The 16,947-nt window shown below is 44.0% G+C and overlaps 1 protein-coding gene and 1 long non-coding RNA gene across 2 annotated transcripts in view; one reads left to right on the plus strand and one right to left on the minus strand.

Annotated features, from left to right (window-relative positions):
* Nucleotides 1-2,874: 2,874 nt before the first annotated feature.
* MSRB2 (methionine sulfoxide reductase B2) lies at nt 2,875-12,908 on the minus strand. The gene is made up of 5 exons (XM_064704123.1): nt 12,635-12,908; nt 11,573-11,679; nt 10,526-10,602; nt 6,466-6,613; nt 2,875-3,919 (listed from the first exon to the last, which is right to left on the minus strand). The coding sequence occupies exons 1-5, from the start codon at nt 12,807-12,809 to the stop codon at nt 3,812-3,814; spliced, it is 615 nt and encodes a 204-aa protein (XP_064560193.1). The 5' UTR covers nt 12,810-12,908; the 3' UTR covers nt 2,875-3,811.
* Nucleotides 12,796-16,947, plus strand: part of LOC135443663 (uncharacterized) — a 42,462-nt gene continuing 38,310 nt past the window's right edge. Inside the window, exon 1 of the long non-coding RNA XR_010439091.1 lies at nt 12,796-12,932. This is a non-coding gene — a long non-coding RNA (uncharacterized LOC135443663). The remainder of the gene's footprint in view (nt 12,933-16,947) is intronic.

Genomic DNA, 16,947 nt, shown 5'->3' on the forward strand with positions numbered 1-16,947 from the left:
AATACAAACAAGCTTAGGACTACCAGCTAAATACTCAGAAAAGAAGAAAATCTCTAGCTGAGACTTTTCCAGTTCCTTCTCATGCAGGTTATCTCCTGAGCCACCTTATGCTGGAGGTGTTTAGGGGTGGCAAAAATCCTGTGTTTGCACTGACAGTAGTCTCCCTTCTTTTCCTGCTCTGACCAAAATCAGACTAGGCTGTCCGCAAAGGAGTCCAAATGATTTGCAGCATGGTGCAGTAGAAAAGAGCACCACTACAGTTCTGTGGATACACGGCTAAAATAATGGGCATTATGACTTCTGCCCATTTCTGCCCATTCTGATTTTCTTCTGAGTTAAGTTTCTAGTAATATAAGAATAACCTGCTCCTTCTGCCCTCTTTTCTCTCTTGTTTATTCCTTAATTTCTAACCAAGCCCTTATCACATTTGCTCTGAGAAAGAGTCAAGTTTCTCTTTATGAGCCAAGTTGCTTGTGTTGGCTTAGACTTGGTTTTAACACCATAGCTTAGAAAACATATGCTAAGTTTACTTCCTCTTTTTTGGCAATAGACATGGTCTCCCCCCTAAATAATCAATTACCAAGAAAAAGTAGGGTCTGAAGATATGGATGCTGTCTTGAGCCATGCAGAGTCTAATTCTGGCTTGGCTACAAATTTAATTTGAAGTCTTGAGCAAGTTAATAAATTTTTCTCATCAAGTCTTCCCTCAGCAAAAGAGGGAATAGTTACTTGCCTTGTAAAGATGCTATAAAGACTGAGAAAGTAATTAAATAATTTATAAAATACGTAAAAAAATTCTTAAGAATTACCTAGAAACCTCAATTAGGGTTTATAAACAGGCTATTTAAAACCACAATGGGATAAAAAGTATTACCATTGAAACTAATTAATGAAATAACCATGGTAAAAACTCCTCAGATATGAAGAATGGAACATAAATCTGCTGTTGGCTGGCAGAGTACATTCCACTTGGAAAAGCAACTGCTCTTTGTTCACTATGGTGGAACAAAGTAATTGCAGACACATGAGGAAATTCTTGTAGCCCATGATACTCCTTGATAATGCCTTCCATTATTGTTGGTCTTTATTTTTTCATTATCTTATAACACTTTGGCCTTTAGCTGGGATCTGTGCTATTGTGGTTGGTACCACAGACACAGAAGACAATGAAGTGCCCTGCCTCAAAGAGCTTTTGGTCAGAGATCCCAAGTGCCCAACAGTTTACTTGGAACTGGAAGGCCATGTACCATTGCTCTGATTTTACACACGTGCTCAAATTCCTCCTTTTCCCGTTTCACATGAAGCAGAACAAGGCTGTTTATCTCAGTGTCTGACTCCCCCCTCAGTGGAGGCCTTGCTGTGTTTGCTTGGTGTCACACCAGTGCAGGGCAGGTCAGTGCTGCTCTTGGAGCTGTGGATCTGCTCATGTGATTGTGTATCAGAAACACTGCACAAGTGGAACTGAGGCCTTCCAGGACTCTTTCCTCAGGTCATCCTGCTCCATGCTGCTAACCCCAAATGTGCAGTTGCATACAATGATCTTTGTAGGTGTGAAATAAATGTGCTCTCTGCTCTGGCAAGCTCCCTCTGGGAGTAGTAGGCACTAACTTGCCAGTTTACTAAGAGCTGATCTCCACCAACCATGTCCACCCATCCAAGGTACTAAACTGAGTGTGGTTTGCACGTAGGTCTGTGTGGATACTCGTTTTGTCAGCTTCATGGTCTGTTTTGTTTGTATGGCACTTTAATTTGTAAAAGGTGTCAGTGAGACCTGGAATCTCTAGGGACAGGAAAAAACAGGTATTTTGCCAGTTCTGTTCTACTTTAGGCTGCTTGCAGAAGTGAGGAGCATTTCCATTGGTATCCCAGCCAAATGTCACTCCTCTAAGTGTCATTTCAAATGTCACTCTTCTAGGGCAGGTGCTGGCTTCTTCCACCAGCACTTGGCTGAACACAGCAGGCCTTGTGGGAAAACCTTCCCCCTTTCTGAAAGAACCCTCTCCTGCTAGGAAACACAGGGAGAGGAGAGGAGGCTGCCTGGCTAAAGAATGCCTTTAAAGGCAAAATAACATTTTCATTTGTGGTGCAATGGATTTTAAGACAAAGAAACATACAAACAGTGGATGAAAGTATATCAGGATAAGGGGGCACGTGAATTCAGATAGTGCAAAGACTGTGATTTCTGTACAACCTGTGAAGACCCTTGAGAGCAGAGACCTGAGCAGGCTGGGCACGTACAGCCTGGCCAGAGCAGACAGAAAATACAGTGGGTGCTGCAAGGGCAGCCTTGAGAGGCAGAGCATGATGCAGCACAGGCACAGCAGCAGGGTGTTAGTGCTGTTAACAGACACTCTGATGGCAATGGGACTGGCACCAGCTCAGACACTGCATAAAATCAGTAGCACCAAGTGTTGGCTTCACTCACGCTGCCCCACACCTCTGGTGGGCTTTGTGCCATTCTGGTTTAGGTTGGCTGTAGTGATCATTGCTTCTATGATGTTTTTGGATTTGTAGAGTTATGATGTCAGGGAATTGTAGAGTTCCCCTGTAGAAAGCAGAGGAGAATGAAAAACCACAAAGCTCTAAGATGGAAGGAGCAGAAATAAATTCAGTGCAGTAGAGGTCCATTTTCTGAAGACATTAAACAGCTTTAAGACTACACTAGTAAATGAACACACCCTTTTTATCACTAGGCAACCAAAGTGGGGAGAGTGGAAACAGGCTGTTATAGGTAAAGCCAAATGAGATGTTGCCTAGTAACTCTCAGCAGGGAAGCATTTAAACCCAGCCAGTTTAGTGAAGCTGATGTTCTGAGTCAGAGATTATTTTCCCTGGAAAAAATTCTGAAGAAAGGAAAGCTCAATTTAACAGACATAGGATTTATTTTGTTTTTAGGGCAAACCATAATGACAATGCTTGGGCGAATGCAGAAGTATTTACAAACTTGTACAAGGAAGAACAGACAAGGCATCAAAAGCAACACTTTACCAAGCCTGGTTTTTTAATGATGATCTATTTCCCCCAAATACAGTAAATTCCATATTGATTTTTATTTTTGGATTCTGAAGTACATAAGTGATAACAGAAGTCTGCAAATGTTACACACATCATTACATTATTATCATCTAATTTCTGTAAGAGAATTTTCTGGAGCAAACCCTCTTTCAACTCTGCTATTGGATACAGAATCAAAATAATTGATTTAAAAGAAGAAAGACTTCATTTCTCCACTGGTTCCATTGCCTGAAATAGTTTTAATTAGGTCCTCCTTCAGGACTTTGCTTTTATGGGTTCACTGAAAAGTCACTTGGCTCAGCTAAGGGTCTCTCACATCACAGGAAAAAAAACCCCTCAGACCTTATTTGAAGATTCATGTTATTTTTGCTTCCCTTGAGAAGGATATGATGATTTTGGAGAAGTATAAGTTTACCATGGTCAGCCATGTCCATCTATGTTCCTGAGTGCCACAACTACTGCACAGAACAGGCAGTCAGGTTCAGGAGAGCACCTCATTTCACAGCCTCAATACAACTAATGATGATAGCTGCAAATGTGAACTATTGCACAGATGTTTTTTTTAATTAAAAAAATACAATAAGCAGATCAACACACCACACTAACTATGAAAAGACAGACTGCCAAAGAGTTAAACAAAAATATGCATTTTATCAACAATGATAAAAATTGGAAAACAAAGCTACTACAGCATAAATACTAAAATTTGAGTTATATATTAAAAGCATGAGAGTTTTCCACAAGCATGCTGTAGGAGCAGAGAAAGAGTGTTCTGGAAGCCAGAGAGAGCCACTTGTCACTGACCAGAGCCTGGTTTGAAGTTCAATGAAATGCTGTTGATACAGAACCTCTGCCCAGAAGGTGCGGGTCCATCATCAAACACATGGCCTAGATGGGCATCACACTGCAACAGAAATCATTACCATTTTATTATTGTATTGCTGCAAAATGACAGAATCATTTAGGTTGGGAAAGACATCTCATTCACAGAGCCCATCTTTGACTGATCGCCACCATGGCACTCATTGCCATGTCCAGTGGTTTCCTGAACACCTTCAGGCCTGGTGACTCCACCACCTCCCTCAGCAGTCCATTCCAATGCTTAACAATTTTCACGAAGAAATTCCTGCTGATGTCCAGCCTGAAGCTCCCTGGTACAGCCTGAGGCCATGTCCTCTTGTCCTGTCTCCACTGCCTGGGAGAAGAGCCCAACCCTCACCTGGCTGCACCCTCCTTCCAGGCAGTTGTAGAGAGTGATGAGGTCACCCCTGAGCCTCTTTTTCTCCAGGCTAAGCAGCCTCAGCTCCCTCAGCTTCTCCTCATCAAAGTTGTGCTCCAGACCCTCCCAGCTCCATTGCCCTTCCCTGGCCTCTCCCCAGCACCTCAATGTCCTTCCTGAACTGAGGGACCCAAAGCTGGACACAGAACTCAAGGTGTGGCCTCACCAGTGCCAAGTACAGAGTATGGATGATCTCTGCCCTGGCCCTGCTGCCGCTCCATTGCTGAGCCAGGCCAGGATGCCATTGGCCTCGTGGCCACCTGGGCACTCTGTGGCTCATGTTCAGCTGCTGTTGAGCAGCACCCCCAGCACCTTTCCCTCCAGGCATCTTTGCAGCCACTCTGCCCAGGCTGGAGCTGCAGGGGTTGTTGTGAGCCAGGGGCAGGAGCGGGCCCAGGCCCTTGGCCGTGTTGGGCCTCAGAGCTCTGGGCTCTCCCCAGCAGTGCAGCCTGTGCAGATCCCCCTGCAGAGCCTTGCTGCCCTCCAGCAGCTCAACACTCCCAGCCAGCCCAGTGTGTCTGCAGGGCCTGAGGGTGCTCTGGATCCCCTCATGTGGATCATTGATAGAGCCATTGAACAGAGCTGTGCCAGCACTGAGCCCTGGGCAGCGCTGCTGGTGATCAGAAACCATTGTCATTGCATTATTATCATTGGAATTATGCACCAACATTATTACTACTATTATTACTATTATTATTATTATGTGCTATCCTGAATTAAGAAACTTCCATGATTAAATCACTGTGGAGTTGAGTGAGTGGGAGAGTCCTGGGGAGTGACAAGGAGTCACATCTTGTCAGTGGGCAAATATCTGCCCCCAAACAAGCAGATCCCAGAAGAGACATTCAAAAGGTATTATTGCCAGAAAGTATAGGAAATAAATGAGAGGATCTAAACATCTCAATATGTCATGAGAATTTCAAGTTAATAAATCACTGTAGGTCATTCTCACAGATCAACTGAGGATTCCCCTCTCAAATTACTGACATGAAAATATTAGACACGGTATAGCTATCAGTGACATTATAAAATTGGAATGTCTTCACCTGGGGTTCTTGAAGGTGCTTGCTGCATATGGCTGCAAATGTGAACACTTCCAAGATAAAGGGCTGCAGCAAATTCTGGTTATATTTGCAGAGGTACCTAAGCCTGCTGCAAGCACACTGAAGGAAGTATTAACAATCTTAACAGTTTACAAAAACAGACACACAGAGACATAAAAAAAACCCCAAATCCAAGATGCAATTCATTAAATTCGATTGCATGCTTTTATACTTTAACATAAGTAAAAAGAAATATTCAGGCTTGGGAAGAAATGGTTAAAGGTGGCAGTTGCTTAGAAAAAGAACCTGAGTACTACAGCAGGTTGCAAAATAAATCGGTGTCTGTGTAATATGGTCTGTGGAAAGGTAAAGGTGTAAGGACAGGAACATCATTTCCAACACACCTAAACAGCCTCTAACCCCTGCTGCAGGCTGGGCCCAGCTGTGTCCAACCTTGCACTCTACTACAAGAAGGAAAATGTTCAATTGGGAAGGATGCAGAACAGACCAACAGAATGGTGAGCACACTAAAAAGCACTGCATAAAAAGGAACAGCTGAAGGAGCTGGAACTTTCTAGTCTAGAAAAGAGATGACTAAGAGGAGGGAAAATGACTGAGGGAGTCAAAATAGCTAGAAAAAATAGAAGGGTACCTTTTGTGAAACAAGAGACTCCACAGAAAATATCTGTGGAGATGCAGAGCACAGCTACCACCCTGCAGGACAAATAGCAATGGCTGCAAATGGTTTCAAGGGCTAGTGTCTCAATCTGAATATTTTAAGAAAATCTACAGCAAATATTTAGTAAGGCTGAATGAGGAAGAACTGTCCCTGTGATGGGCCAAATGCATGGACACTATCTCAGAGTCTCTTCTACCATCTCTTGTCGCACCTTGCAGCACACCTTGAGTACATTTTCTCTGTGAGCTCCAGCCTTTGGCTATACATACACAATTGCTTTCCCCAGTCACATACATCTCTTCAGCTCAGACTTGGAAAGAATGGCTCCAGTGATACTGTAATTTTCACTGTTGTATTTATGTAGATTCATTTAGGTAGATTCATGGGCACAAAGAAAACTTATCTGCTAAGTTTTGTGTCTTTGTGTATCATCTCCAAAATAAACATACCTGTTTGCAGACAACTTCAGTTCTTCTTAACCCCAGGGAGTTGTCTGGTCGTCTCACAATATTGGTGTTACTTTCATCTCTGCCACAAGTACCATAAGCCTCAGAAAAAGATGGCCATCCAGTGCCAGAATTGTACTTCTTCTCTGAGCTGTAGTGGAAACCAGATCTTCTTGTTAGTTAATAGCAGAGATGTTACAAAAGAGTCTGCTTCTATTAAAGAACATTGGTTTCTTCCCTCATTCCTGTGTTGTACCAATATTGATATTTGGCCCAGTAGAAGTTTTCTCATTGGCATCAAACTGTGCTGGAAGCTCTCTTCCAAAGGGAATTCTCAATCAGCTCACAACAGGAGATTTTGTCTCACTGTTTCTATTTCAATGTCAGGTTGTTATTTATAAAGTTTAGAAAAGGAGTTTTTTCCTGACAACTGTGCTATACTAACATTGTGCTGTAGTGTTTAGCTGAATTGCACCTACAGAGCTGCAGTTTGAAGCCTGGCTCAATCCAGCAGTCTCAGAGAAGAGAGTTTGCAAGAAGAAATGAAGAGTAGACAAAGGCCGGGCTGGCCCACCAGACCAGGCTCGTGCCTGAGGATGATGGAGGCTTTGTCTTGCAGTCAGCCATCAAGCTGGTTTGGAAAATCAAACAGAGCCTTGCTCAAACCATCAATCAACCAATGACAAATCCTCACAGCACAAAGATCTACTTTTCTCAAGAGATAATGGCAGCCATAAGAAACAGTACAACAGACTGTCAGCTTGTGGGTGCCCCTGTTAACATCCAGGGTGACCAGCCCTGTTTAGCTGTGTATTAAAACCCAGAGTGTGTCGGCAAATATGATCAAAATACATTTTAGGGATTTGGTACAGAAATGAGATAATCCCTTTTGTTTAAAATTGTGCAAGTTTTGACAGCAATATGAACCTTCTCTCATCAAAGAGGGGCCTAGCATGAATTAGAACAAGAAATTAAGATAGGTTCACATACTTCTCAGATTAGTGGTCTGGAGACTCACCACAACCATTTCCTCAGGATTTCTCATGGTTTTTTCCCAGTTTTGCAAACCCAATGCTCTTACTGGCATCTAGTGGTGGATGGAGTCATCGGCACCACTAGCAGCTCGATCAAGGGGATTGAAGGGTTAGCTACGACAGAATTTAAAACAAAGTATGTAATACACATCATGTATATTTTGGTGGATTGTTCACACGGCAAAGAAAAAACTGGAAATCTTAATTGCAGTGCCTTTTAGAAAGATAAGGCAAACAAACGGGACAAAAAGCCAAAGAGCAGTGCACGAGTCAGCATTTTTATAATCATCTGTACAGGGCTGTCGCTGAGTAATGCAGCTGTGGAAATAAAAGAGGATTTGCTAGCACAGAATGAGCAAAGGCTAGTTTTTGTGTGGGCTGTTGCTTAGTGGCTTACATCAACACACAGATAGCCATGAGAAATGTTCTCCTTCCCTCCTCTCCATAAAGCTGGAGAGAAACAGGAGCAGCCTGCTGTGAAGCAAATGCAGTTTGCAGATTCAGTGTTTGTGCATCAGGGTCCTCGGGGCTCCAGGCCTGTTTGTTTCCAGCTCAAGCAGGCTCCCTGCTTTCCCTGCCACAAACCCACATGAACACTGTCCCTACAAGCCACAGAGTCCCCAGGAATGGCCTGGGGGACACAAATCCATACATGACTTCTGAGCTTCCCTGACATACATCTGTTCTGCTTCTTTTTATCAAAACTCTTTTATTTTTTGACACAGGAATCCTTCTGCTTATTCACACATAGATACAAAGATCCTCTTTGAAATCCCACAGAGCCAAGGAAGGTCTTTAACACTCTGTGGGTTTTGCATCTGACCCTGAGTGACTCTGTCCCTTACATGCCACTCACAATACTTGAGTTTATTGTAGATGTTTTCCACTGCTAAAGGCACAATCTTTTGAGCTGTTAAACTAGCTCTCAACAGGAATGGTCTCTGTGTGGTTTTATTAAGAGTAATGTCACTTAGACTTCCTAATAGAAACATTTTAGTACCCAAAAATATTGCTGTTCAAGATCATATTTGTCCTTTGAAGTATTTCACCACTTAATTTATGGATAAATGGACCTTCTCTAAACATATGCATTAGATTAGACCTCAACACACCATTCCTCCAGCACATGTCATTTACTTTGATCCCTGTTTCAATTGTCCTGGATGGAATCCAGATAATTCTAAAAAGTGCTTTTTGCTGTATGAATCTCAGCTGTAGGTTTATGGTTTGATGAAGGTTTGAGATTTCATTAAAGCACCACAATTTGCTGTCTGTAAAGGTTAGGGGTTTGTTCCATGTATTTCCAACTCTTTCAAATGTATATTTGGTAGCAGAAGGTACTAAATTATGATTTAAATGTATACACACATGTTTCAAAGAAAGGAAGAAATACTTCATGCTTACCTGCAGCTATTGATCTAATGCATTTCAAAAAACCAAAAATTCACAAGAACATTTTTAATGAACTAGGAAAAAATAAATACGATGAATGAATCTCCTATCCAATACCACTTCTCCCCCTCATTGCTTGTGTTCTCCACAGCACAACATCTCCATGGAAAATAAATTTTCAGGAGATTTTTCACATTTAATAGTTTCCTTTTTTCCTACAAGATTTTTTTTCTTCCAGAAAGTTTGGCCTTTTTTGTCTGTGAGGCTTAGCACTATCTTGTGCTGCAAAGGAAAGTGCTTATATTCCCTGAGAGCTGGATAGTGCAAAGGGCAGCCTGGCTGTTTGGTTATATTGCTTTTTTGTTACCAGTTTAACAACAGAAGCAATTCCCTCCAGTGTTTGTCTCTCCTCATGTTGGCCTGTCAGTATCAATTGTCTAATATAAAAAGGGCCAAAATTGAAGGAAAACCTGAAGGAATGGAAGGAACTCTTCCATAGCTTAGTACTTTACATTTTCTCTAATTTATCTGAATTTTCCAGAGGTTTTTAGGTTTTATATTTCTCTTCAGAGTATTTTGTGATGCTGAGCCAACACCAGAAATTAATTTATTTAGAAGTATTCATTAGCAAACCTCTATGGAAAATTAAACATTTAAGCAAATGCAGGTTTGCATAACAACAATTTTCTGCACTTAGCCAAAGGAAAACTAATTGTACACAATTTTCATTTAATTGCTTAGTTTAGGTTTATTTTCAATACATTCATTATATTTTCCCCTCCTTTCTTACTATCCAGATCTCTTGATCCTTAGCATCCCATTTGAAGTTCTGATCTGTGATTCATCCTTTAAATCAGCCACATTTCATTAAATTCTCAGTTGGGAATAAATAAGGACTATTTTCTAGACCAAAAATAAGAGAAACTGTCTTTCCTGGTTCAGTTACAGAGAACAGAGCACTCTCTGCACATCCTACTCCAAGACACTCTATTTCCTTTTACTTAGACAATAATGAAGTTGCAAAATACACAGTGTTGTAAAGAGCACAGAGGTTAACTGTGCAATCATTTACAGCCAGGCTTCAAAAAGTAGATGTAACCAAAAAGGCAAGAATAGTGGGATTTAATTTAGGGAACAAGGAGGGGGTGGGGGTGAAGAGAAGGTCTCAGCTTCAGTGTGAGGGACCCAGCAATGGGAACAACACAACAGCAGACAAAGGCAGACCAAGGTCTCCAGCCCAGCAGCATGAGTGGCAGAAGATGAGTATGGAGGAGCACAAGAACAGAGCAAACACACAGCGATACTCATGCATAAATATGTAGATTTTGCAGCAGCTTGTGGCTTAAGGACCTTTTAACCAGAGAATTATTATCAACTAGAAGGAAGTACATCAGGAGAAACAGGTAGACTGCAGCCTGAAGCTGTGTGCTGGCCATGGGCAACCCTCATCAGCTCAAGGAAAGGGCATACCATGGATCTGTGCCACCACAGGCGTCCTGGAACACTTACACACAGCACTTGGGCACCGAGGGATTGTTCTTCTGACCAACATTTTCCATACCATCCATGAGAAGACATTGCCCTTCCTGCCACAATCAGTACATGTTAAAGATGTTGGGAAATCCAGAGGCTGTTACCTGAAGAGGGGGGCATTGCAGCACACACAGCAGTATATTCCTGATTCTGTGTTATTCAGATAGATCCCACTGAATGGCTTTTCAAATAGGAAGGAAAAAAGAGAAGTTAATAATGTAGGTCTTTAAAAGCTCACCATCTGGAAGAAGCATGTAGGAATCAGATTCAAAACAGGAGAAAAACCATAAAAAGAAGGCTTTGCAGGGGGGCTTTGAAGAACAAACATTAGCAGCCTGAAAAAATGAAGGGGAGGATGCCTTTGGGCTAGTTGTGAAGACTACCCCCTACCCCCACAAACTTTGAGACCAGTCAGATGCATAAATCATCCAGGTACCAAGGATGGAGTCGTGACCTCCAAGAAACTGGTGAGATGTGCAGGATCCCAAAGGCCAGGGCTCTGCTATGGACTGCCACATCTTTAAAGTGGCTTTACAAAGAGATTCTCCTCCTTCCTGCATGGTCTGGTACTGGGATCCCTATTTTACAGATATGGATTTGGGCACAGATCACATGGTAAGTGCTCCATGTGTGCAAAAGTCCTGTCTCTGGGCTAGGGACAGCCAGCACTCCACCCACAATGCTACCTGGCTTCCTTCCCAGGAGGAGGAAACATGGGGACATGTGAGTGGGTGATCTGGCACCTGAGGGAGAAGCCATCCCCTGAAGGGAGTGCTATGTTTAAGATTTCCACGGCTAATCTACATATGGTCATAAAAAGGAGGCTACAGGATAAAAATATCTGAGGATCTCCCTGCCCTCTGGACAGGCCTCTACTCTCACCACACAAACAGTTAATCTGGCAGGAAAGTATCCCAGAAAAAAATCCAATAAAATATGAAAAGAATGCAGAATGTTTTTCATCTGCAAAACAGTCTGGGTCAGAACAAAATCCACCCTGTTCCGTATGTTGAGTCTAACTTTCATCCACAGGAAGGCAGGGGAGGTCCTGTGAAGAAAGGGAGTGGTGAGAGCTCCCCAGGGCAGGTTTTCTGTGCCCAGCAGGCAGAGAAGGTGGCTCACTCTTGGGCAGCATCAGCATTTCTGCTCACCGGTTCTGTTCCTTTTTCTTGTGTCACATAGAATTGCTCCGGAGTCAATTTCTTTTTCCAGTCAGTAGCAGCAGCTTCTTGAGCTTGTTTAGTGAGGGGATCTGTGTCTTCAATTAGATATAGAAAGATAATTTAGTAAGATAGCTTAGATTCCATTGATGCTTTCCATCATCATCTCAGTTCTCCAAAAGTTTCTGTGGGTACAGACAAAGCACAGAGGGCAGTTCAGGGGCATAGGCAGGGGCACGTGCAGGACTTGGCATCTGCTTTCCATTTGGAGTGCTACATTCAGAGAGAAGCTCCAGCAAACCACTTGGGAATGCTTGTAAAGGAAATGGGCACCTCTGAGCCCAGGTACCACCCACTCTCCCAGCACAGCCCTCTGCCCTGGCTCAGGATAACCCCTGGTCTGCCAGTGCTCCTCCTTCATCCCTGGATAGCACTAAAAGGTTTGGCAAACCTCTTGGAAACCCTCAGAAACCAGAAGTAATGTTCATCTGTGGGCTGTGGAACACTGGCATCTCCCAGTGAAAAGTGGTGCTAAGATGGACTGGAAGGCAGCAACACCTACAGCCCAGGAGAAATGGGGCCACAGTTAAGTGAGGGACACACAACAGCAGACCAGAAGTCGCCCATCATGGTGCAAACCTCCAGCAACATGTCCTGTGGGTCTGTACACACCAAGAACACTTGTGGTGGTATGGGATTGGCAAAGAATTAATAGACTGGCTGAAAAACAGGGAGTAAAATAGTTTAATACTCTCCGAATCAAAAAGTCTGAGGTGGGGAACTGCTTCCCAGCCTGTCCCCCATCAGCACAGGATCCTTGATAAACAATCAGCTCCTGAGGAACGAACCTGAATTCATCCCTTGCAAGGTAGAGGTGAGACTGGGGGCAGGGGAGAGGGTAGGGGGAAATTAATTTGAAAACGATAGTTTAACCAAAAAACCTAGAGCTTAGCCAGCCAGTTCAAGACAAAAACCTACAGCATGCTAACGCAGCCCTCCCTAAGCGGCCAGGAGCCGGCGAGCAGGGGCTCCTTTCCTTTCCCCATGCAGTACCTCTGTCTCTGTGCGCAGCGCGGGCGGCGCTCGGCAGCGGGGAGCGCAGCGGGAGGAGCGGGCGGCGGCTCCTGAGCATCCCCCCGGGCATCCCCCTGAGCATCCTCCCGAGCATCCCTCCGAGCATCCCTCCGAGCATCCCTCCGAGCATCCTCCCGAGCGGACGGGCCGCCATAGCGGCGAGGCGGCACCGGGAAAGATTCCGGCCGTGTGTAATCCCTGCGTTCCACCTAAAGAATCAGACCTCATAAAAGCAATGAGTAAAGCACCCGCTTAAATGCCGATGCAGCATTCGCAGGTAAAGATTTCAATCACTTCTTACCAAGAGCAGTTTAAAAACGAACTCTCTCTGCGGCCGTAAACACAACAAAATCCTGTTGAGACATTTGCTTGCAGCTATTCTAGGTTGTTTTTAAGGAGAACAGTCTGGTACTTGCATGCAAAAGCGCTCTTGCTGCCCTGAATGTATGTTATAGGCACTGCTCTCAGCGCTGTTGATCAAGGAATGGCGAAGGAGCTGTGCTGAGGCTTTCCTGCTTTGTGCCATCTGAGGCTTTCCTGCTTTCCTGCAGTGATTTGCAGTCACAGTTGCCTTGGCTTGGCCTATAAATATACCTGTAATCGGACACGTGTGTTAGTTTGGCAGCCTGTCCTTTAAAGGTAGATCTAAACACAAGTTAGTTTTCTAGATTAAGCCTTAATGCTACTGTCTGCTTCTCTTCCAATAAATTAATTTCTGATTTGGAATTAGTTCATAATTTCAGAAGAATGGGGAAGGAAGTGTTTTGATTACATTGGACAACAAAGCTAATAATAATGTTAATAATAAACAAAGCTAATAATAAATTTAATTTTAATCCAGTTCTTCTAGCCTAATTCTAAAATCAAAGCAAAGAAATAGTCCTGTGTAATCAGTCCTGTATATACACGTTTCTATTGAACCATCCTTATGCCTAAGACAGTGAGTTCCATGGCAGCTGAGGACATCCAAGACAGCATCTGCTCAGTACCACGGCTGCAATCACTGCCTCTGCTGGGATCCACAGAGCACTGCAGCGCAGCACGGATGTCAGCGAGGCTCCCCCGTGCTGCAGGAGGGAGCAGGGCACACGGCTGATTTGTGGCTTTGTCCTGTGCAATAACACACGGTGGAGTGAAGGCAGAGTACCTGGATAAAAACCCTGGAGGTGTGATGCCTGAGAGTCCTCAGGAATGTGCCTCAGACTGTTAGAGCAGTGCTGCTGGCACGGAGGAGAGGGCCTTGCCACCCCACTTTGGTGCTGGCAGAAGGCAGCATCCATGCTATAGGCAGAGGGACAGCATTTTTCCATGTTCAGCCATTTTGGCAAGTGATGATCCTGTGATCTTTCCATGCACTTTCTAACTTACCCCTACGGCATATCAGTCATTTAGCCATGGTTCAGGAGGGAGGTGGAGCAGGCTAGGGAGCCTTTGGTGAGGAGAGGCCCAGTCTGACACGTCCCCAGTTCTGGCAAGTGGCTTGGGGCTAGAAAGTGGTAGCAGGTGACGGTGTCACTCCCAGCCTCTGTCTCCAGTTCTGCAGAAAAGAGGCATTTCCCTCACTTTCCTGGTCTTAATCTCACTCAGATGGTGTTTGCTCCTGAGGAGGACAGGTAATCAATAGAGTTCTCCCTGAATTATCTGAGAAATGAAGGAGGCTGAGAGAAAGTAGTTACTCCTGAAACTTGCATGTTTTCATGTAATTGACATTGATTTAACTGGTGCTTTTTCTAAAGACAAGATTAAATAAAAAATGAAATGTCAGCGTCTTTCTTGCAGGTCTCTTTTACTGGTACCATCCCAAAATGCAGCCGTTTTGAGGCAGTGGGAACTGAACCAACACAGTTCTGCTGCTGTACCATTTTCCCCAGATTCTGGATCAGGGAAGTAGGGGTCTGTGGGGCAGTGGGAGCAGAAGGAGCACAAGGCATCAGGCTCATCAGCCCAAGCCTCATCATCCTCTCAGTTACCCAGTTCATTACAAGCCACACATTGGTTAAAATGAGGGGGGTGGTGGAAGAGGCAGATCCCGTTCATCCCAACAGCTGTGATCCATATTTGAGGAGGTGCATGGCAGACCAGGAGAAAATCCTCCATTTTCCCCTCCAACAGAAGCCTGACCTGCAGTCATCCAAAGCAGCATGACAGGTCTTCCTCAAGTGGAAAACAACCCCCCAGCTGGAGGTAATTCATTTTTCAGATCTTCAGTGCTGAAAAACCAAATCATTGTCCTGTCATGCCTGTAATGTTGCCTCCCATGGTTACAGCACACACCAAGCCGTGTAGCTAGGCAGACATCCGGCCTGCCTTTCTCCCTATAGACTGTTCTGAAAGCCAATTAAACTGTTACTTAATTTTCCTCCTATTTTTTTTTTCTCCCTTATGCACAAGAGGAAGCATTTAAAAATCTCCCCTAGCTACATTATGTAAATTTCTAAGTAAATTCTCCCTGAGTTGTAATTCAGCAGCTTTATTGTAAAAATGTCACCTGTGTCCAGCATGTACACAAGCTGCATCCAGGGCAGGGTCACTAATCCAAAGCACAGTGTCCCATTAGACACACGTGAATGGGGAGAAGCTCCTCAGCTCCTCCTGCAGTGTGGCTCAGTGCTGAGGCAGCAGCAGCAGCACATGTGCAGGTGAGAGCAGAAGGGAAGAGGGAAGCAATCTCAGCCCAGAGTATCCTGCTAATATTTATTCAGGCTCCAGCCATTTCCCAGCTCAGGCTCTGCCTGGACTGGTGGCTGTGAGGACAAGCAGAGCATCATGTAATGCCTGTGCTGGCAGATACTGAGCACTCAGCCAGGCAGCAACAAGGTGAAAAAGTGAAAAAACAAACAAACAAACCTGTTCAAATTCAAACCTCTGCTTACACAACTTTTGTTAATAAAGCCCCCTGGCATTACCACGTATGGAAGAAAACGCTTGAAGGAAATTGTGGTGGTTTTATTTCATATGCATTGGCATCCAATGAGTTTTCCTCAGCTCACTTTGTCAGATCTGTGTGTCCCCTCCTACGGGGTGGTTCCACTGGAACAGGTGGGAGCTCACCAGGCAGCAATTTGTCTTGGACCTGTCATATGTGGGGTGCTGTGTGCCCAGGAGCCCGGGGAGTGAAGAGCAGGGTCTGGCATGAGCCCTTCAGTGGTGGCTTGTATCACCTCCATGGAAACCCTCAAGGCTTTTATAGGAGATACTGCAGGAACTCCCCAGCCTTCCTCAGCAGAGTCTTCTCTCTCCTCTGATAGCCTGGATACAGCTCCACAGCCAGCCTCTAGCTGCTCAGGTGTGGTGAAACTAAGAGCTCCTGGTATATGGAGATACTTTAGATGGAGATCTAAAGATATGTGGTAGTGCTCTGGTGCGGAATTCCAGTGACAGAAAGGGATTTTGGCAACAGTTATTAAAAGCAGAAGTGTCAAAGTACCTTGGAAAAGGGTACTGCTGGTTTCCAGAGACACACAGAGACTGAATGCAGATCTGAACCTCCCTGAAGCTGATCTATGCATTCTGCTTAGATTAATTTATGTAGCAGCCTGATGTGATTCAGGTCAAAGACATCATCAGAAATAATGAAGACACAGCTTCTCACTTTGTTTGCTTTATGGTTTAATATCTCTTTTTGCTAATCATAAGCTATAGGATACCTGATTGTTCTAATGTTTGTTTTTGGAAAGTAATAGGTCATATTTGTGGGCTAGCTTAAGTGGGAGCCTTCTTTTGGAGTATAAGGATGGAATTTGGAGTATAAGAATAGAATAGAATAGTTGCAATTGGAAGAGACCTAGAGGTTTGGTCCACTGTGACAAATGTTTTGAGTTGGATTAGACCAAATGCCCTCCACAGTCCTGTCCAGTATAAATTATCCTGGGATTCGAAATGCTTTGAGAAATTTCTTGCATCACAAGTGAAGGCATGAATTCAAAGTTAAATGGGAATTTGCAATCACTCCTTGATAGAAAACTCAAGTCTACAATTGAGCCATTGGTTCAGCTAAAAGTAGACATGCAGTCTGGTGTGGAGTATGTGTATCTTCCAGGGCAGCTATTGGGAAGCAACAAATCCAGGATATTTCCCTGCATTACCCTGTGCATCCCCTATACCATACCATCCAGTTCCTTGAGCCATGTAGACAGTAATAATACATTCCACAAATTTGTGAGTGATTTCTTATCCCTTTTATCCTAAGACAGTGAAGAACTGAGTTGGTTCTTCCACACAGTACCCAAAGCCTGAACAGAAAATTGAATGGCAGCAACTGTCACAGTAGCAACTTTCTGTAGGTTATCTTA

This window comes from Zonotrichia leucophrys, chromosome 2, assembly GCF_028769735.1.
Source record: "Zonotrichia leucophrys gambelii isolate GWCS_2022_RI chromosome 2, RI_Zleu_2.0, whole genome shotgun sequence".
Lineage (NCBI taxonomy): Eukaryota > Metazoa > Chordata > Aves > Passeriformes > Passerellidae > Zonotrichia > Zonotrichia leucophrys.

Excerpts from the sequence above, each read along its gene's own strand:
- MSRB2 (XM_064704123.1), bottom strand. The coding sequence starts at position 12,809 with ATGGCGGCCCGTCCGCTCGGGAGGATGCTCGGAGGGATGCTCGGAGGG. Across the intron at positions 11,680-12,634 it reads CGCTGCGCACAGAGACAGAG|ACACAGATCCCCTCACTAAA; the intron begins GTACTGCATGGG and ends ATCTAATTGAAG. Across the intron at positions 6,614-10,525 it reads TGCAATGCCCCCCTCTTCAG|CTCAGAGAAGAAGTACAATT; the intron begins GTAACAGCCTCT and ends TTTCCACTACAG.